Source organism: Melanostigma gelatinosum (assembly GCF_949748355.1).
Source record: "Melanostigma gelatinosum genome assembly, chromosome: 15".
Classification (NCBI taxonomy): domain Eukaryota; kingdom Metazoa; phylum Chordata; class Actinopteri; order Perciformes; family Zoarcidae; genus Melanostigma; species Melanostigma gelatinosum.
In genome coordinates this window covers 25,532,996-25,554,712 of record NC_136648.1, presented here as the reverse complement: position 1 = coordinate 25,554,712, position 21,717 = coordinate 25,532,996, and the positions used below count along the sequence as shown (strand labels likewise).

The following is a 21,717-nucleotide window of genomic DNA, read 5'->3' as shown; positions in this document are numbered from 1 at the left end:
CGCATCAGCAAACACAACAACCAGCAAGCCCTGTCCCACAGCATAGAGGAGGGGCTGAAGATACAGGCCATGACACGGTGAACAGGACTCCCAACACACTGCAGATCCAAACGTAAAGTCGTCCCTCTAACACATGCCGTGTGCATTTGTTTCTGTCAGACTGCAGCGTGGTAAGAGACACACCGTGGAGAACGGGAGCGGCGCGGAGGACAACGGCGACTCCTCCCACTGTAGCAACGCTTCTGTCCACAGCAACCAGGTATGTTCAATATCCATCGTGTGTCCTATGGATGCATTTTGTGTCAAACCTCAGAAATCAGTTGTAATTTGTGCCCAGTGAAAATATTGGTTGTGTTGGTGCGAAATGTGTGAATATAAGCACACATGAATATGGGGTGACTCTTTGTCCTGGTGTGTTGTTCTCCAAGGAGGCAGGGCCGAGCATTAAGCGCACCAAGACCAGCGATGACAGCGGTTTGGACATGGACAACGCTGCGGAGAACGGGGGCGGAGACTCTGTGATTGAAGGGGGTGCCAGCGAGATAGAACTGGTGTTCAGGCCACACCCTACCCTGATGGACAAGGACGACGGTCACAACAGGTAGCGTTGCACACGCACAGCGCGCATTGTGGCTTTTGCTTGTGTCGCATATAAAATACATTTCTGAAGAAACGGATACATTGTGAACAACCAATGTGTTTGGGCAGGAGGAGAGCTGGTAACGTTGGAAGCAAATGGCGAACGCAAGGACGTTCCAATGAGCTGCATTATGATGCGTTCAGCAAAAATAATTACTGGGCAAAGTTCAATTATAATGTTATGATGTGTCCAAATGTAATCTTGTAAAATGTAGTTTTGAGCGGTCAGTTGATGGACGTTTACATTGCAATAGAAACTAGATGTTAGAGAGGGAATTATGACTTCCAAAGACGAGCTCTAAGCAGTTCATAACACATCATTAAAACCACTACTACATTAAAACCACTACTAATAATAATAATAAAGATCTTTTTATCAATTCAAAAAAACAATCTTTTCCTGAGCTCAGTCGTCTTCCAATCAGAACGTTGGCGTCTGGATCCCCAGCATGTTGAGGTGTCCTGAACCCAAATGGCTCCTGGGGGCGGGGCCATCGTGAATGTGGGCGGGCACCTTGCATGCTAGTGTATGAATGTGAGTGGATGATGACATGTCAAAGTCCATTTCTTACAAAAACCACTCGAGATGACCAACATTTAGCTTGTTCACACTGACTTCAGGGTGGTTTACATTTTTTGGGGGGGAATTAGTGATACTATCTTCAATAATAAATACCTTTTTTCCCAGCTGATCCAATCAATGAGTCCAAACTGATCTGATCTGACCTGTGACCTTTGTGAACTATTACATGTGCTGATCAGCTCATTTACACATGTGTGTGTCTTCAGTGTGGAGTTCGTCCCTCGCTACATCAAGACGTCCGGGAACGCCACCGTGGACCACCTGTCTAAATACCTGGCTGTGAGGCTGGCTCTGGAGGAGCTGAGAAGAAACGCAGAGGCCAGTCCTGTAAATGTGGAGGCAGCTTCAGAGAAGCAGTACACCATCTACATACCTACTGCTGGGAACCAGTTCACTGTGAGTCATGACCTATACTCACCCTACGTGATTGGTGGCTTCATCTTCCCAGTCTGTACTACAGCAGGACTTAGTTCTGATCTAATGTGTGTTCCTAAACTCTGTCCACAGGTGCTGAACGGTTCCTTCTCTCTGGAGCTGGTCAGCGAGAAGTACTGGAAGGTGAACAAACCCATGGAGCTCTACTTTGCTCCGACTAAAGAACACAAGTAGACCCACACGAAAACACACACGGGCACGCACATGCACACGCGCACACACACACATGCGCACGCACGCACGCACACACACACACACACCAGTAGGAAGTTAACATATGGACTTGACTACACCTGCACACACACACAGGGAAGAGAGGAAGGTGTGTCAGAAGGAGATGTGAGGGTTGGTTAAACCCTCAAAAGGACTCTTGTAAAAAGAAACCCGTTGTTTTATATTCTCTGTCTCTTTCTTCGTGTCTCTTTCTATTGTTCTCTCAGTAGAAGGTAGCAGATCAGTACATCAGGTCAACTGGAGCGGTCATGGTCTGGTCAGTCTCATGCTTACAGCATCACACATTGGACCTGCATAATGAATGTAGAATCAGCAGCAGCTGCCCGGAGACATGCACCACATGGACGTGTGTCCTCTACACGGTCATTTCACATGTAAGGAAGCAAAGAATGATGCCCATCATAATTAGTTTCTCACTGGAAACCAACCATGAGCCGTAAGCACCACTCAGTGCGTCATGGTTTCACTTCATGTGTAACTCTGACGGTTCGATTCCCCTCTTCAGGTCAAATCAGGTTTTGCTATTTTAAAAACCGTAATTGTTTTTAGAGTCTCGTGGGATCACATGACCATCACACAGATCCAGGCTCTGCTAATTATTCCTGTTTCTCTTAATAATATTTCACAAATCCAAGCAAATAGATGTACATGATTGACCTGAACTCTTGGATCTGAATCTTTATTTGCTTTGAATCTTCTGTCTGAATTTGTGAACTCTGAAATGTTTTTGAAATGAGGGGAATTCAGACCATACAAATTCATCTGTATTTTATTTTCTAAATTCAATAATAACTTGTGATTCATTTTCTTTAACGTAGGTTTTAGTTGCTTGTGAAATTGCAATGATTAGTGGATTGTCTTTACTTCCATGGACGACCGTCTGAAGTGACATCAGCCCGTGTGATTGGAGCCGTGTGGCACAGTGCGACATGCTGTTAGTGTGGAGAGAACACCTGTTGGACCATATGTTCAGAAACGGTGCTTTCATACTGACCAATGTGACGAGTTATGAGCAGCTGTAGGCAGTGCAAGCATCTCCATAGTAATATGAAGCTACAGATTGCCTCTGGCACATAGTCTTTATCTTTTTGTTGGTTTTTTTTGATAATATTGTAAGTAATTATTTTTGTTTGTTTTCACGTCTTTCATGGAGAACATTAGAATGGCTGCAATGTGTCTGTGAGGGAAGGCTTGTGTGTCACCGAATGACTGTAACGTGGGCGGAGCTCTGGCTGCTCCGTGACTCTGACTCTACCAGCATGGACACATGCAGCTGCTCGTCCCTGTGTTCCTGTGACAGGTGGCTCATTGAGGAGACAGTGAACTGTTGTAGAAGCTCGTAGCTGTTGTCTTGATCTCTTGCCTGTAGAAACAAACTGTCCTCTAATATCTGTGGCTCGTTCTTTTATAAATGTCTTTTGTAACATGAGGAGTGTGTTTGGTTGGGAATATATGTTTGCAGCACCACGGACAGTTAGACCATTAAAGTATTCACCGTCACCCCAAAGCTGCTCTCTGCTGCTGAGCCACCGCTGGCTGACCGCTGGGAGGGGGCGGTCACAGGATGCTGCTGGTGCCGCCGCTCCTTGGATGTGAAGAATGACGTCTTCATATGCAGCGCAGACATGCATTCATTCATCGTAGAATCCATGATGCTACTCAGTTTTAGTTATTTCAGACACATGGTGAGGGTTTGGTTAAGTGTGTTAAAGTGAGATCAGCCCTGTGCGGAGCTACACACGCGCACACACACACACCTCCATCACCTGTTGGAGAAGGTGGAAGGGAAACTTTGCAGATTCAGTTCTTGAAATGAAAATGTTTTTGCCCACTTACATCCAAGCACACATTTCTTCCTTTCTTCCTCCTTCAGCTACTACGATCCACGTCTCCTGTGATTGGTTGTTGTAAACGTCCTATGTGCAGGATGAGCCCTCAAACATTTGAAACTGGCTCTGACTTCTGTTAAAACATGTTTGTACTGTAAATGTCCCGTTGGGTTGATGCCTTTTTTCCGCTCTGCATCTCATTTGGTACACAGGACGAACCACAACCATTACACGAGAACATGCATGATTCAAACGACTCTTTAACCGGCCTCACTGTGGACGAGAGGATGCACCACTTTGTGTTGGAGGAAAAACTCGAGGTGTTTTTGCCATGTAGAGAAAAGTGAAGTTTGCATGTATGAATCTCCTCACTGTTACGCAGAGAGAGTGCACACTATTGTCCCATTCATGGATACATCTTTCACCACAATAAATAAAGAAAGAAATGGAGCCCATTAAGACTGTCAGTGTTCTCTTACATTCAGGACAGAGCAGGCGATATTTGATGACATCTTAACGCTTGGTGGTCCAGATTAGCATCTCATGGTCTTCATTGGCAGATGCATTTTGCTCAGTTGTCTGTTAAAAAGACTGAGCAGAGTGATGATAAAATAAACTTATTTTATCATCACTCTCCCTGTGAATGTGCTAATCAAGCCTATTGGTGTAATGTGAGTGTAGCTGACTCACCACGAAGGCTGCCACAAACTGAAGGACTGCATCCGACTTCTAGCTTCAGGAAAGAGAAAGCGGCAAGTTCCACAAACTGGACTGCCCAGATAGGCATGTGTCGAAGGTCAACAGCTGGAACCACAGCGTCCCTCCCATCTCCGTGTGTGTGTGTGTGTCCTGTATACTGCGTGTGTGAGACCTGTATACTGCATCGATCTGTTTGGACAGTGAGCCTGAACCTGTACAACATGGAACACAGAGTGCTTCTGTTCTCGCTGGTTAATAAATTGCAAAAAATTACTTAATAGCAATCTGGGTGGGATCATGGCCTCCTGTTATAAAATGATTAAAAACTCAACCATATTAAAGTGAATTTGTAATATGAAGAGTAGAGGTATTATCAAGCTGGATAAAAAACAAATAGTCGATGGCGACAACCACTTGTGTGGAGGAGAAAGGTCATGGTTGGGCTGAGCATCGCTACAGGATCAGTGTAAGACGAGGAGGAAACACTAGCGGCCTCTTGCTTCAAAGTCCTGTTTGTTTGACCCGTCTCCTCTTCTGTCCCAGTTATCCTGGACTAACACGACTCCTGTGGTTTTCATCTCCATTTACACGTCTCTGCAGAATGTGATTGTTTCCTTTTATATTTTATCACTATGTACTTGTTATACATTTATTTTAAAACATGAGCCTACAGTTGAGAATTGTTTGTTCATAAACTACAAAGTTTAATCAAAATGATGAATTACTGTACTTAAAATGACTACATGGGAACTTTCCATTTGTATTGCTGTTGGCAGTCATCTCCTCTTACAATGAACACTTGAAATGATGAAAGCACTTGCAAATGACAAGGTGGTAAAGCATGGAAATATAATACCTCAACGAACAGCTGATCAGCTGCGATACCTCCTATTTAATTCATTCTGAAGTGACGGTCCGATGTCTCATTTGTTAAATGCCTGCTGCCTCGACTCCTCTCTCCTCTGGTCTCTTCTTGACTCCTCTCTCCTCTGGTCTCTTCTTGACTCCTCTCTCCTCTGGTCTCTTCTTGACTCCTCTCTCCTCTGGTCTCTTCTTGACTCCTCTCTCCTCTGGTCTCTTCTCGACTCCTCTCTCCTCTGGTCTCTTCTTGCCTCCTCTCTCCTCTGGTCTCTTCTTGACTCCTCTCTCCTCTGGTCTCTTCTTGCCTCCTCTCTCCTCTGGTCTCTTCTTGACTCCTCTCTCCTCTGGTCTCTTCTTGACTCCTCTCTTCTTGCCTCCTCTCTCCTCTGGTCTCTTCTTGACTCCTCTCTCTTCTTGCCTCCTCTCTCCTCTGGTCTCTTCTTGACTCCTCTCTCCTCTGGTCTCTTCTTGACTCCTCTCTCTCCTCTGGTCTCTTCTTGACTCCTCGCTCCTCTGGTCTCTTCTTGACTCCTCTCTCTTCTTGACTCCTCTCTCCTCTGGTCTCTTCTTGACTCCTCTCTCTTCTTGACTCTCCTCTGGTCTCTTCTTGCCTCCTCTCTTCTCGGCTCTTTTTGCCTCTCTCCTCTGGTCTCTTCTCGACTCCTCTCTCCTCTGGTCTCTTCTCGACTCCTCTCTCCTCTGGTCTCTTCTCGACTCCTCTCTCCTCTGGTCTCTTCTCGACTCCTCTCTCCTCTGGTCTCTTCTCGACTCCTCTCTCCTCTGGTCTCTTCTCGACTCCTCTCTCCTCTGGTCTCTTTTCGACTCCTCTCTCCTCTGGTCTCTTCTCGACTCCTCTCTCCTCTGGTCTCTTCTCGACTCCTCTCTCCTCTGGTCTCTTCTCGACTCCTCTGGTCTCTTCTCGACTCCTCTCTCCTCTGGTCTCTTCTCGACTCCTCTCTCCTCTGGTCTCTTCTCGACTCCTCTCTCCTCTTGTCTCTTCTCGACTCCTCTCCTCTTGTCTCTTCTTGACTCCTCTCTCCTCTGGTCTCTTCTTGACTCCTCCGCTCGCATCTCGTGTGGGCGGGACTAAGACGTGAGGTGAGGAGGCGAGGAAAGGAATCAAGGAGGAATACAAAATCAGGAAAAGAGAAAGACCCACAATTCTGACCCCACCGTGTGTATTCCTCCTCCTGGGTGTGCACTCTGTTGTTAAAGAGTGGCATGACTGAGATGTACTATTAAGGCTCTTTATCGGTAAAACACCTTGTTTCATGGTTGCTGCCGTCAGTATTATAAAGACTCACTGGGTTAAGACCACACATGATACAATGAAGTCTACACATTGCTTACTGAGACACTTTGAAGTTGTCATGTCATGTACCAAGTATAACTTCAGATACAGGAAGACAAAAAGCAAACGTCTCATTTGAATGAATATATGCTGATCTGCTTTTCTATAGTTTGTATCTTATGGTGTGTTTTTACACAGTCGTGTAGAAAGTCAACTGTTTCTCATGTGTAATGCTTCTCAGGCTGGAACGTTTAATAAACCTACTGTTTACAGTTCTGTCCCCGCTATTCATTACAAACACTAGGAACCAATGTCTTTATCCTGACCCGTGTTTCTAGTCGGACAGAATAACAGTGCTTGCTGTTATTTCCGGTGGTCATTAATGGCTCCAGCTTGTTCTTCAATCAAACACGCGACTGAACGATGTGATTGAGTGGGAGGCGCTAGGACGTGACGTTAATGAGCTAAAGTAACGTGTAATAATCACGTCGTGGAAGAATCACGTCGTGGAGTAAACACGCGCTGTTGTCGGGTAATGATGAGCTGCGTGCCGCTGAAGAGGTGCTACAAGGAGCTGCCGGTGTGGATCGTGGAGGACCACCACGATGTAAGCCTGCCGTCGTTATGCGTGTTGCCCAGCTAGCTATGATGAACGTGCCCTGATGTGTTACAGCTAACAACATGAGCAGTACCGACACACTTCCACATTACTGCTCATTGTTATGAAGGCGTTTTTATATATCGACAGTTAACCTGGAATTAATTTGGAATGTCATAGCTGCACTTTAATGCAGCCTCCCAGAGAATGTATGAGACTGAGTTCCGTCCGATATAAAGACTTTAGAGAAGAAAACTCTGAAGTTTGAGCTGTGATAGAACGGCCTTTCCCTGGCATGGTGGCCAATTCACATGATGTGTCATCAACCAATGAGCTGTGGTAAGTTGACTGTATGGTCAAACCTGCCCCATGCTCTACATCAGGGGTCACCAACCTTTTTTTAGACTGAGAGCTACTTCAAGGGTACCAGTAGTATGAAGGGCTACTTATTTGACACAAACATCCTGAATAACAAAGTTGCACAGATCACCTTAATAATAATAATATATGTGAAGAGACTGTTTGATCACATGTCAGTTAATTATTCCTCACAATAATTATTAAGAATGATTTCCACAACAATGATGGTATAGTAACACATACATATTTAAACATGCAACTTTTAGTTCTGTTAATCTGTTTCAACATTTGAAAGTCAGAGGTATCACATCTCTGATATTTTTGTATCATCACATGATCAAAGCCGGTTACTGTTGCACACAGCGCCTGCTGGTGAATGATGCAGTGGTAATGTAGACATGTTGTGAAGTCTGGGTCACCTTTGCATTGCGCAATGAAGGTCACGGAAACACCTGGCCATGTCAACCAGCAACCATCGCTGCTTGCAGCTTCAATGAAGGTTTGTTTCTGGTTGTTGTTGGTCGGTTGGCCTGCTGTCAGCAAGGCTGGAAGCGTCACCGACTCATATTCACGGAGTTTACTGGTGCGAAATGTTCGAAAAAATGATTCATTTCTCTTCATCTAACTCTTTCCAGGTTTTTCAATGTAGTAACTTCATTCAAACGTAAAACGTTATGGACATGTGTGCTATTACTTTTCTCATGCGTGCCCTTTATACTTCATAATAAGGTTATTAATCTAACCTATGTTTACCAAATAACAAGTGAAAATGGGTGCTATTCCACCTGTTGGTTTGGTGCAGCGATGGCATATTCTGTTAGAACTGCACCAGTTCTCTCGGCAAAACACCGTCTAGATTATTGCAGAAAATCAGCTCTTCACAAAAGACTTAACCTCATATGACTTTTGAATGCAAGTAGTAAAAGTAAAAAGCAAATCTTAGGCTCTAGACCAGGGGTGTCAAACATACGGCCCGTGGGCCGGATCCGGCCCGCCACGTCATTTTATGTGGCCCGCGAATCCGCCAGCAAAAGAAAATTAATTTAAATAATTTTTTTTTTTACAAAAATTAAAAGTTAGATGTGAAAATAAAAATATCCCCATTGTCGAAATTATGAGATAGAAAGTCGAAGTGATGAGATAGCATGTTGTCTGTGTGCCGACATTAAAAGTATCACAACAGGTGGACAGGAGAGGCAACAGCCCATAAAGAGGATTTCCAACAAGTAATCGTGCCTTTCTCAACATGTGTACTTCTCTGGACTTGTAAACTCGTGGAACGTCATCAGTCTCAAGTACTGTTCCAATTCAAAGTTCACATCGAGCCAAGCACGGTCCTAATGCCCGGATGTGGCTCCGCCCATTTTAGCGGGGATGCATCGGAGGTGACTTGTCTGTACTTGGGACAGCCAAATATCCCAGAATGCATTTTGCACCAGCAACAGGAAACAATGGCGGAGGAGAAATCACACAACTGGAAGTTGACACTGTTGTTTTGAGGCGAGAAGTTAGTTGTTTAAGCACCAAATCTGTGGTCGGTTTGTCAAGATTCAGCCGATTTTAAAATCTGCTCTGACGATTTCGGAGATGTGAGGTGTTGCTAGCGGGATCTGATCCACATACATATATTTATCTATATATGTATATATACATATATAATTGTATGTATGTATATATATATGTAAATAATAATATGTCATTTTTGATTTTAAATGAAAATGAAAACAGCAGGGTTGTCATATTTAGTTTGATTGTAAAAATACTTTACAGAAAAAAACGAATTAAACTCATGAGACCAGCTGAGGTGGTGACGTCATCAAGTAAGCTGCTGTTCCAATTGTCTGTAGGGCTGCAACAACGAATCGATAAAATCGATTATTAAAAGAGTTGGCAATGAATTTCATTGTCGATTCGTTGTGTCGGGCGATTATTACGCCATTCAATAAGTCGCGGAGATGTTTGAGTATAAAAAAAATAAAATTGAGTTGAGCCATTCGAGCCGCTGGTCTCGCCGGGGCTATTTGTGTTCATTCGCACTGGACGTGTCGGAGAGGGGGCGGGGCTTATCGCCCTGAAAGCTGTTCAACTGTCCGCCATTAACCATGGAAAAAATAACCTGTATTTCTGCTTAGTACGTGTTGTGGAAGTCACAGATATCCCGGGAAACTAAACTAAATATGTTAAGAGTAGTTACATTTACAACCGGCCCTTTGAGGGCGACCGTGATGCTGATGTGGCCCCAGAGTGAAAATGAGTTTGACACCCCTGCTCTAGACAAACTAAACAGCGGTTGCATGAGTGGGAGTTTACACAACAAGGCTGTGTAGGTGGACTAGTCACCTTTCCTCGTCAAGTTCATGTACTGGTGTGTTTGATATTGTAGGACAAACAGAACTATAACTGGACCTAGTGAAAGCCCGTGTGTGTGTGTGTGTGTGTGTGTGTGTGTGTGTGTGTGTGTGTGTGTGTGTGTGTGTGTGTGTGTGTGTGTGTGTGTGTGTGTGTGTGTGTGTGTGTGTGTGTGTGTGTGTGTGTGTGTGTGTGTGTGTGTGTGTGTGTGTGTGTGTGTGTGTGTGTCAGTCACACCCCAGAGAAGGAGGCCGGAGCACGTGTGTCCGCTGCTTTGTACAGTCGACACGCTCCAACAAGAAATCTACCAAGACTGGTTTACAATTATAAGGAATTTTATTCCACTGATGCAAGTACGATCACAGTTAAACATTGGAGCACATACTCCTATGAAATATTAAATCAATAAAACCCCATTTGCAAAAAACTCAACTCAGCTCCTCAGGTATAAAAAACACGTCCGTCGTCTGAGAGCCTTCACGCGAGAGAGAAAAAAAGTATTTTAAATCAAACCTCCCACATATTCGTTCGCGACTCCTCCCCTTCCGTCTATCTCAATTGCTATTGGCCAATTTCCCTACGCACTTCTGTAAACGCCTGTCTCCACATCTCTCTCTCCTTGAGCAGCTAACACATTCAAATCCTGTCAGTTATGACTTACTCCCTTCTATGATAATCCTTCAGTATATAAGCTAGACTTCTGCAACTTGGCAGAAGCTTCATGTCTTATTAGCTACTAATCTTACAACACTTTATGTTTATCTTAATTAAGCATTCCCAAAACCCTTATGTTTATGACTAATTATGAATTCTTAATTATGAATTATTATACACTTTTATTATATCTACTGAACATACCGTTTTTTGCTCAAATTTCTTACTGTATGTATGTATGTATGTATGTATGAATGTATGAATGAATGAATGAATGAATGAGAATTGAGTATGTGCTCCAAGTAGCAGACACTATAGATAAAAGAGACTATAAATCCTACTAACAAACGCTTCTAAACCTAAATTCCTCACACACTTTTAACTTCACTACATTTGTCAATATTAGTTGCTCGTGAGGCTACCTTGCAGATTCAGATTCTTAATACTGTTGAGGATGAAACTTACCCCAACGTGGAGGAGGGCCAGACCACACGTGTGTCCAGCTGCTTCGTGCAGTTCACACGCTGCAATAATAACTACCAAAACTGGTTTACAGTTAAAAGGATTTAATCCCACTGATGCAAGTACGATTACAGTTAAACATTGGAGTACATACTCCTATGAAATATTACAATATTAACCCACTTTGGAAAAAACTACCTCTGGTCCCAGGACACAGCCGTCCCAGGGAACCACACGCTAAAAGAGGCAGAAAAACACTTCTATCCCCGCCCACATATTCGTTCGCGACTCCTCCCCTCCCGTCTATCTCAATTTCTATTGGCTAACTTCTCTATGCACTTCTGTAAATGCCTGTCTCCACGACTCTCTTTCCCTGAGTTCCTAACACAGTCAATGACCGTCAGTTATTGCTTAATCCCTTCTATAATAATCCTTCAGTATAAAAGTTAAACTTCTGCAACTTTGGCAGAAGCTTCATGTCTTATTAGCTACTAATCCTACAACGCTTTATGTTTATCTTACTTATGCATTCCCAATACACTTATGATTATGACTAATTATGAATTCTTAATTATGAATTATTAAACACTTATTATATCTACTGAACATACAGTTCTTTGCTCAAATTTCTTACAATACACAAATGACATCCACGAATAAACATGGTGTATTATTAAGCAGTGTACAGGCAATTACTGTAAGGCGACATATTGTCGGGATGAAACAAGTGTGCTGTCTATTTTACATCCGTTTTGGCATTTTCCACATGAATATTTTCAGTTGTGTCACTATTATGTCAGTGTTGTTGTCACCAAACCCCTTCCACTCTCCCTTTAGCCAATCACCACATGGCAAGCTGTTACTGTAGCAACGACAGAAAGACTGGTCAGATGTCAGCTGACTAAAACATGCAGGACAAATGGACAATCGCCCACAACATGATGAAACGTCTCTTAAACATTGTGTCACTCAGAGGGACGGGCCGGTTTACATTCACTCACAAACAGTTGATGGAGGTGGATTTCCGTTACCGGGATGGCAGTAAATATGGTCTTGAGTGGGTAGAGAAGTGGAAAATAGAGCTTGATTTAAAGGTGTTTATGCCGCATTGTCAACTATTCCTTCGCAATTTCGTGTCACAGTAGTCGGAGAGTTATACCAACCAAATTTGAAACAAATCTGATAAACTTTAGAGACGTTTGCTTAAAATACGTGAAAACAGCACAAAATTCCTAACGGCCGACTTCCGTTTGGGAACGAGAGCCGACATGAAATATGTGTAAAGTCACGGGAGCAATACGCGTTCCAACTGTCCCAACTTAGCCGAAACATACATGAGCCCAATCGCTGTATGGTCACAGGTTGTGATGTGAGTGACGAGTGATCGGGGGGGGGGAATACGTGTTTTACAACATTAAGTCATCACTTGTGTGAACATGCATCATAAAGTCCTCTAATAAAAATGAATGGACAAAATCTAACGTGGCTTGTTGCTTCAGGCCAAATTTGCCAAAAATAAATGACATATGTTCATCAAAGGAACTTTCCCCCAATCATGGCGTGTGATTGGGCGCTATGGAGCCTGCTGGCCCCGCCCGAGCCCATCCACTGCATGGCCGTGCTGTTTCCACTTGTTGTGTAACTTTTGGAGCATCCTCACCTCTCAAACAGGACCAGAAAATGAATCGGTAGGGGACCTTTCAACCCTGGCACGATCATGCGCGCACCCCAAATATCTCAAATGCAACAAATACTATAAACATATTTGTTTCACGCTTTGTGCTGTTGCTTTTATACATGAGTATAAGTGAATGACATGTTATGTGAAGTTCTTCACAGACTAGAAAGTCCATTCATGAACGGCATTGAAAGAGCTTAGATATTATACCAGTTCACTCATACAGATGTGTCACGGTTCTGAAAGCTGCTTCTTTGACTGTTCACTAGGTGGTGGGTCATATTTATCGTGCCATTGCATCGAGACATCTCCCACCGAAGAACATCAAGATGATCCACTTAGACTCCCATCCCGACCTGCTCATCCCCGTCAACATGTCTGCTGACACGGTGTTTGATAAGGAGAAGCTCTTCAGGTAGGATTTTCTTTCAAACACAGTTACAATCCAAGTTTTGGGATGCAGCAATGTGTCAACATTTACCCATATTCACCGTGCTGCCCATGCATGTCAGCGTATATGCCGATAGACAGATGGACAGCGGCTGATGTTTATCTGTTGGGTCCATTTTGTGATGGCTACATTTTGCTGATAGAAAGTCGAAGTTATGAGATAGAAAGTCAAAATGATGAGATACTTAAACACACAGTCACAGAAGCAGCTCTTTGGCTGGTTACTGTACATGTAACATGAAATGTATTGTGAGAACATTGAAGACTACTTTAAACGTGTCTTTACAACACATGAAATACTTCACGTGGGATTGTGCAAACGCACCCTTGAAAGGATTTTAAGCATTCAACAAAGTTATTGTAATAACTTGTTTGATATTAGTCTTTGCTATTTTCTTGAATAGTTTGATCTTTGATAGAGTAATGTGGGTTTCTGAACCCTAAATTAAAAAGATTTAAGTTATAATTACAAATGTGCTTAAATACATTTCTATAACTACATGTACAATATTTTAACACTTGAATAAACAATAATCAAATGCAGAGAGTTATTCACCAATATGTTACGAGTAGTTACATTTACACAGTCTTACATTTACAACCGGCCCTTTGAGGCAACCGTGATGCTGATGTGGCCCGGAGTGAAGATGAGTTTGACACCCCTGAGTTAAAGAGTTAGTTCACCAAAGTAGTTGGGTGCTATCATATCCTTAAATCGACTGATATCTTTAGAGGGAGGACGGAGAGGAATGTTTCTAAATTCAGATAAGAATTGATGGTGGTTTCAGTAATGCCACTGAAACGGAGCGTCTAATTAATCTCAATGACTGAGTGACAAATGTCATGTTTATGACTGAAAGATAGGACACAAGGAGACAGACAAGTGACTGTCAATGATTGGCAGCTGACAGCTCGATGGGCAGCAGCATGATGATGTGAAGTGTGTTGTCTTAGGATAGTAGACACTTCTCTCTGGCTTGCATGTGCAGAAATCTGCTTATAAAATACATGTTCATACACCTCTAAAGATGCTATCTTGACAGAATAGTGAATCATTTGTTCATGTCTAGAAGCTGTCTTCGTGTTGCGCTTGTATATATGAGTCTCATAGAAAGGATGGATGAATAGTACTAATGGAAGTAAAGTTTCCCGCCTGACACGGAAAGGAGAATAATGGTTGGCTCAAGTCCAGTTAATGGACAACAATATGTGAGGTCATCTTATTCAAACACTACATTTGCACTTTTTCACAAACAAAGAGCACACCAATGGGAAGCTCAATATTTGGTTTATTAATAAATAGGTCATTTATATTTGGCTAAGCCATCACCCAACCAACACATGCACCTGAACCAAACATTATGTTACTCAACAGGTGATGCGTTTTAAGAGAAAGTTAACAAAACAGAACTTGCCTACAATGTGAAGCGATATTGAGAAAATATGCTTTATGTAAAATGAATTTGTTCATCAAAGGGTGAGATCAAATTCAAGCGGTTATTAAGCAGCCGTAAAGCGAAAGGCAGGCCAAGAAGTAGAGGATTCAGAGAGGTGTAGGTTGTTCTCCCATGTAGACCAGAAGTCTCCTCTGGTAGGATGTGTGTAAGATGTTGGACATGTGGGGGTAGGTAATGGATGGATGGCTGCTCTTAAAGGCAAAATGTTACATTGTGTTGGACTTCACCAATCACGCTATGTTTTCTTTGTGGGTTCTTTTCAGTGAGTTGAGTATAGAAAACTGGATAATGCCCATGGTCTATGCTGGCCATGTGTCATGTGTGGTGTGGCTGCATCCATACTGGGCCCAGCAGATCAGAGAGGGCGAGCACAGGATGGCTGTAGGAAGAGACCCATCCACCACCACCATCAGGTAGGACATGCACTAAACACACCCAGCGGCACACTTCAAAGATTCAAGGACCATTTATTGTCATTTTGCAGCACAGGGAAGCACAGCGACATGCTGTTGTAGCCCATTTACAACACGAGAACAACATGACAAAACTAAAGAACGTAGCGCTTCCTTTAGTGCATTTTTTGAATTGGTATCATAATTAATGTAAACAGGGGCAAGAAAAACAATTCTCTGGACAGCTTGTTGAACATAAAAAATTCAACATCAGCTCGCCCATGCTGGATTGACCGCTCTTATTCTGGAAACAGCTCGGCACTAAACCGGATGCAGTTGGTGTCAATGATTCTAGCTTTGAAACGGATAATCTGCGATGATATTTTGCTAATTTTTCATAAAACTGGACCAAAAACCCCACGATTTGTTTCGGCGAAGGGCAGTGCCATGGTACGGTTGTCCACTCACAGCTTTCTAGTGGTCCCACGGAGAGCAAAACCGGAGGTATGTAACGGAGTTGTACCCCAAACCGGACAGTTTTTAGCTAATGTTTCAATACAATTCACTTACAATGTTGATAAAAATGATCGTGTAATGTTTTCAGTTGATTTAATGGTGTTAAACTGAAGTTAAACTTCGTACCTTTCAAACGAAATGTTGTTGTAATTATTACAGTTAGCTTTGCCTTTACCAGAGTCGTTAAAACGATGCTAACACCGGTGAATTAGCCGTGCACTGCTCTTGGCCTAATCCGTACGGACTTCTATCCTCGTTGTAAACACTGGCTGCTGCTGGTTTTTCGGGGATATTCGCTTGTTCCAGGGTCGCAAAAATGACCATCAATGCTGTCAACACATCCGGGACCGTAGTTCTGTCCTTCACAATAAGATATCACGCTTCAACAACTCCAAATGATGCAATAAAAGCTCCTTAATTTCCTTTCGAGCTGTTTAAGCGTCGCCCGAGCGTTCTTTCTGCTTTCTCTCATCAAAGTCACTTTCCTATAGTATTTAGACATATAAACGTCCATATATATTCATGAAATTTGACACATAGATTATTTGATATGTATGAATTAATATTATTTACGTTTGGTTGGCGATCGCCGAAGAAAATGACAGCGTAATGACCGGAAAGGGCGTCACGACGGAATCGTTCGAGACAGGCCAAGAGCAGCTAGCGCTGACCGAGGCAGGCCATCGTTACGTTACGCGTTCCACCACGGGTGCTAGTGCTATTAAATGCATTGGTTAGCTCGCTAGCTGCTAGCATCAGGGTGCAAATCATGATTTGTCGTACACATAACGGCGATTTCTGCCCAGGATTTCATGCTGTTATGACACGTTTTCTAGATGCTTATATTAGTAGTCTATAGTTGTGTTTGGAGTGTGTAATAAGTGACTTAGATGATAGTGCCCAAATTAAAGGCAAGGCAAGTTTATTTGTATAGCACATTTCAACAACAAGGTAATTCAAAGTGCTTCACATAAAACCATTAAAAGCATCAAAACATAAGGCAAAAGAAAAGGAGATTTAAAAAACAGTGTAAGAAATAAAATACAGTTGTAAAATGCAGAAATGCAGGAAATTGATTAATATATTCATTGAATGTGGTTCAATTAAAGGCAGCAGCAAACAGAAAAGTCTTCAGTCTTGATTTTAAGGAGATGAGGGTCTCAGCAGACCTGCAGCTTTCTGGACTTTGTTCCAGATATGTGGAGCAGAACAAGTGAACGCTGCTTCTCCATGTTTAGCGCTGACTCTGGGAACAGAAAGTAGACCGGTCCCAGACGACCTGAGGGGTCGGGATGGTTCATAAGGTAGCAGCAGATCAGAGATGTATTTTGACCCTAAACCATTCAGTGCTTCATAAACCAACAGCAGGATTTTAAAGTAAATTCTTTGTTTGACAGGAAGCCAGTGCAAAGACCTCAGAACTGGAGTGATGTGATCCACCCTCCTGGTCTTAGTGAGGGTCTGAATCCATAACTACACCTAGATTTCTGGCTTGGCTTGTGGGTTTTAACATCAGTGATTGAAGCTCAGCGGTGATTTTCAATTGTTCGTCCTTGGTACCAAAAACAATTACTTCTGTTTTATCTTTGTTTAATTGAAGAAAATTCTGGCACACCCAGTTGTTGATTTGTTCAATGCAGTTACCCAGCCCTTGTATGGGATTATAGTCCCCTGGTGACATAGTTATGTAGATTTGTGTGTCGTCTGCATAATTAGGATAACACACTTTGTTGTTTTCCATAATCTGAGCTAGTGGAAGCGTGTAGATGTTGAACAGAAGAGGCCCCAGTATTGAACCTTGGGGAACACCACATGTCATTTTAGTCAGCTCTGATGTGTAATCAGCTACAGACACAAAGTATTCTCGGTCCTTCAAGTAGGATTCAAACCAGTTAAGTGCTGTGCCAGAGAGTGCCACCCAGATTTTTTGTCTTTCTAGGAGTATGGCATGGTCGACCGTGTCGAATGCAGCACTGAGATCCAGTAATACTAAGACTGAACTTCTGCCATTGTCTATGTTTAAGTGGATGTTGTTGAAAACCTTAACAAGAGCAGTTTCAGTACTGTGGTGCTGTCGAAAGCCTGACTGGAAAACATCAAAGCAGTTATTTACGGCCAAGAAGTTGGTCAGCTGTTGGAAAACCGCTTTTTCAATTATTTTACTTAAAAATGGGAGGTTTGATATTGGCCTATAATTTTTCATCGTTGCGGAGTCTAAACTAGCCTTCTTTAGGAGCGATTTAATAACTGCAGTTTTTAGGGCTTGTGGGAAGACACCTGAGAGAAGGGATGTGTTTACAATTTGTAAAAGATCAGTGGTCATGCAGTTTGAAATATTTTTGAAAAAGTGTGTTGGTAGAATATCCAAGCAGCAGGAGGATGACTTCAGATGTATAATGTCTTCTAGGCTTCTACGGTCGATTGAATGAAATTGTGTCATGATATTTGAATGGATGTTATTTAGACAACACATGTCCTGTGGTTGGTGTGGAGGCACTGACTGCTTGTCTAATTTTCAGAATTTTGTCAGTAAAAAAGGAGGTAAATTGATTGCATGCCCAGGTGGATTGGAGCTCAGCAGCTACCGACACTGGAGGGTTTGTTAGCCTGTCGACGGTAGCAAATAAGGCGTGTGTATTGTTATTGTTTTTGGTTATGATGTCAGAGAAGGACTGCCTTGCATTTCTAAGTTCCAAATTATAATTGCAAAGTCTCTCTTTATAGATGTCACAGTGAACCTGGAGATTAGTTTTTCGCCACCTGCGCTCAGCTTTCCGACACTCTCGTTTCTCTATTCTGACCAGCGTAGCATTTCTCCAAGGAGATCTTTGCTTACCCGAGACAACCTTCACTTTAGTGGGTGCAATGGCATCTATAATATTTTTAACTTTAAAATTGAAGCCATCTACAAGCTCATTGACTGAGAGGCAAGAGAGGGCTGGTGTGGAGGAGAACTTCCGAATAAATAGTTCACTGGTGTTTTCAGAGATGTAACGCTTTGTCACAACCTTGGTTTGGACATTTGTGTGCAAGGAGATTGCACTCTCAAAGAAAACACAGAAATGATCAGAGAGTGCAACATCAGTCACAGCAACCTTGGAAATGTGTACACCTTTGGTGATGATTAGGTCCAGAGTGTACCCCCTGTTGTGGGGGGGTCCTGTCACATGCTGAGTCAGATCATAGTTATCAAGGACACCACATAGTTCGATAGACTCTCTGTCCTGGGGATTATCAACATGGATATTAAAATCACCAACAATAACAACACAGTCAAAATCAATACAGATTACAGACAGCAGTTCAGTAAACTCATCAAAGAAGGTTGCACAGTATTTAGGCGGTCTGTAAATGTTTAGGAATAAAGCTTGAGTGGAATTCAGAGCCACATATTCAAAAGAACTAAAATGACTAAAGGACATCTGCTTGCATTGAAGAGAATCATTAAATAAAATAGCAACTCCACCTCCTTTCTTATGCGCTCTTGTTTCACTCATGAAACTGAAGTTGTGAGGTGTTGATTCAATAAGAACAGCTGCACTGTTATCTTGATTTAACCAAGTTTCAGTTAAAAACAAAATGTCCAGTTTGTGCCTAACAATAAAATGTTTTTCCTGACAGAGACCTGACATTTAATAAAGCTAGGTTTAATGTGGTTAAAACTCTCTTTGCCCAATTTATTTGGACAGGATGACGAGGAATGTATGCTAAGATTGATAAGTTTGCATGTTTACTATTGTTTCTTCGCAGCCTCACCTTTCTTTTTCTATAAACTTGCAGGACAGGAATTGAAACGGCTAGCTGCATACAGGGCCCCGACTTTTCCTGGAGAGAGTCATTGGTGTCATTAGCCTTGTAGCCTGGACCCAGAAGATATCAATTATTTCCATTATCATGTAGGGGAGACAGAGGATGGTTGTGGAACCGTCGAGGAGTGTTTGGTTCCAGCAATGACCAGCTCTTTCATGCGGTCAGTGAACTCCAGTTGGGGGGAGGATGGGGAGTGTGTGAGAGAGGAAAGGGACCTGGATGGAATTTGGGGGGTGGAAGTAGGTGCTGGGGAGGGAGGTAAAGACTCCTCGTCTAGGAAGGGTGTGGAAAGTGGGAGACCGGAGGCGGTCCCTGATGATGAGGTTGGAGACTCCTCCTTTTGACTGTCGTTAGGCGGGGGCATCCTTCCCGTAAGGTCTCCATGGCGATGCTGTGTGGTTATCTCTTGTTTAGACTCCTCTTGTATCTTGTCCTTGGCAGTAGGGACAGACGGGTGACGCAGGGAGAAAAACAGGTTTGAGGTAAACAGTTTTACCCCTGACTTATTCAAACAAACTCCATGCGCTGTAAAAAGATGTCTGCGCTCCCAGAAAAGGTAGAAATTGTTGATAAAATGTACTGAATGGTCAGCACATGCAGGTGACAGCCATCTGTTCAGTGCAAACAGCCTGCTGAATCCTTCATCTCCTCCTCTGACTGGTGGAAGAGGGCCACTGATGAACACCTCAGCCTTGACAGAGCTGACTGTGTTTAACAGATCAATAAAGTCTCGCTTCAGAACTTCAGACTGTTGTTTCACAATATCACAGCTTCCTGTATGCACGATGATGTTTTTCGCTGTGGGATAGTCAGCTACGATGTCCAGGATTTTGTCTCTCATGTCAGAGACCATATCTTTCGGAAAGCAGAGTATTTTGTATTCTTGCTGCACAGTGTTCTGACATCTTTTACAGCATAGTCCCCAACAATCAGAGTCTCAGGCCCAGTCACTAGCTTTGCCTGCGGCCTTTTCTCACATTGACTCTCAGTTCTTACCCTGCTTTGAGGAGATAGCTGCTTATCCAGGTCATCAGATGGAGATTTAGGATCCTGCGACAATGGAGCAAATCTGTTTTGAAGTTGTAGGCTTGGTTGTTGTGGAGGTGTTTTGCAGGTTTTACTTTTCTCAGCTGTCCTTGGCTTTGTCCGTCTGGGTGCAGGGGTTGAGGAGGAGTTCTGCCCGTGTGCTAGTGCAGGCCAGTCAGTCTCATCAGAAATCCCAGGGCGCTGGGCTCTGCCTGTTAGTCGTCCTCCCACATATTTTCTCTTCGGCTTTGCACCGAGAGAGTTCCAGGGAGGACTACCATTTGAAGATTCATCATTAAAATGGCTGTAGCTTCTGAACCACTCTGACTACCGGTATATGCATCAAAAGTGTTGACACCTGTCGGTCATACAGAAACAGAGCAGTGGGCCTTTGGAGTCAGTAAAAATTGAAGATTTTTGTCCGCATAAAATAAAAAAGTATCTTTCAGTATAAATAACTGCCAGTGGCTGTATTTTTGCAGGTAAATGACAGTATAGGGCTGTAAGTACACCATCAGTGAACTGCCTCACATCTGAAGAAGATTGGACCATTCTACAGTGTTTCTTCCATGAAGAGATCCAGGCGGAGCTCTAAAAGGACATTTGGAGACCCAAATGGACACATGGTAACCAAATGATATTCTGACACACTAAAGGTGTTTCTCCCTTTATATTTTGATATTATATTATTTTCCTTTTATTTTTAGCCTTTGCAAATTGCAAAAACCATGTATATATGGTCGAAGACATGGTGTGTGAGTAGCGGACTTGCTGTGCGTAATGGCTGCGATCGAGTGTGCGGGCAGCTCAGTTACGCAGAGGTTATACGTTGGTTGACAGCTTATAGAAGAGGAAGATAAGGTTTGTACTATAAATACGAGCGTTTTCTGAAGGCAGTAGCTCCATGGTAACATCCGCTAGCACGTTGTCGGGTCTGTAATGTGTCTTTTCCCGTCGAAATGCTGCATGATCCGACTTGCAGCGGTTATGGCGACTTTGGACAGTGTGTGTGTGGGCTCCTTTTGTGGAAAATCCATAAGAAATGAAAGAAAATCGATGATTTCTTTGCAAAGATGAGGATTTTGGGCATGCTGGGACATGGACATGTTTTGTGACGTATTTGCGCAAACAAGCCGTAGGAACGGAAGGGGATCGAGGATGCCGGTGTCCTTGCGGAGTTGAACAGGCAAAACCCTTGTTAAATAAATGAGATGATAGAATGTGATGATCACAAAGACATTTATTATCATGTGTATGTAAACCTGCATACACAACAAGAAGCCCAACAGACTTTCCCACGAGCGTTGGATGTTTCGTCGCTTGGTGTCGCTTTCTTTCTGAAGGCTTCAGAGCTTCGTTTGATAGCATTAGCCCACATTCCACACACTGAGTAC

General features: G+C 43.0%; 2 protein-coding genes across 2 annotated transcripts in view; both read left to right on the top strand.

The window, feature by feature from the left end:
- Positions 1–3,320, top strand: part of rnf2 (ring finger protein 2) — a 13,101-nt gene extending 9,781 nt beyond the window's left edge. The window contains exons 5-9 of the mRNA XM_079285611.1: positions 1–77; positions 160–259; positions 429–601; positions 1,429–1,618; positions 1,730–3,320. The exon at positions 1–77 is cut by the window's left edge and continues 56 nt beyond it. Coding sequence (XP_079141737.1) covers positions 1–77; positions 160–259; positions 429–601; positions 1,429–1,618; positions 1,730–1,831 — 642 coding nt within the window. The 3' untranslated portion in view covers positions 1,832–3,320. The remainder of the gene's footprint in view (positions 78–159; positions 260–428; positions 602–1,428; positions 1,619–1,729) is intronic.
- A 3,639-nt stretch (positions 3,321–6,959) lies between these two features.
- The window catches only part of cUnh5orf22 (chromosome Un C5orf22 homolog), a 31,233-nt gene continuing 16,475 nt past the window's right edge, over positions 6,960–21,717 (top strand). Inside the window, exons 1-3 of the mRNA XM_079284975.1 lie at positions 6,960–7,178; positions 12,942–13,087; positions 14,843–14,992. Coding sequence (XP_079141101.1) covers positions 7,107–7,178; positions 12,942–13,087; positions 14,843–14,992 — 368 coding nt within the window. The 5' untranslated portion in view covers positions 6,960–7,106. The remainder of the gene's footprint in view (positions 7,179–12,941; positions 13,088–14,842; positions 14,993–21,717) is intronic.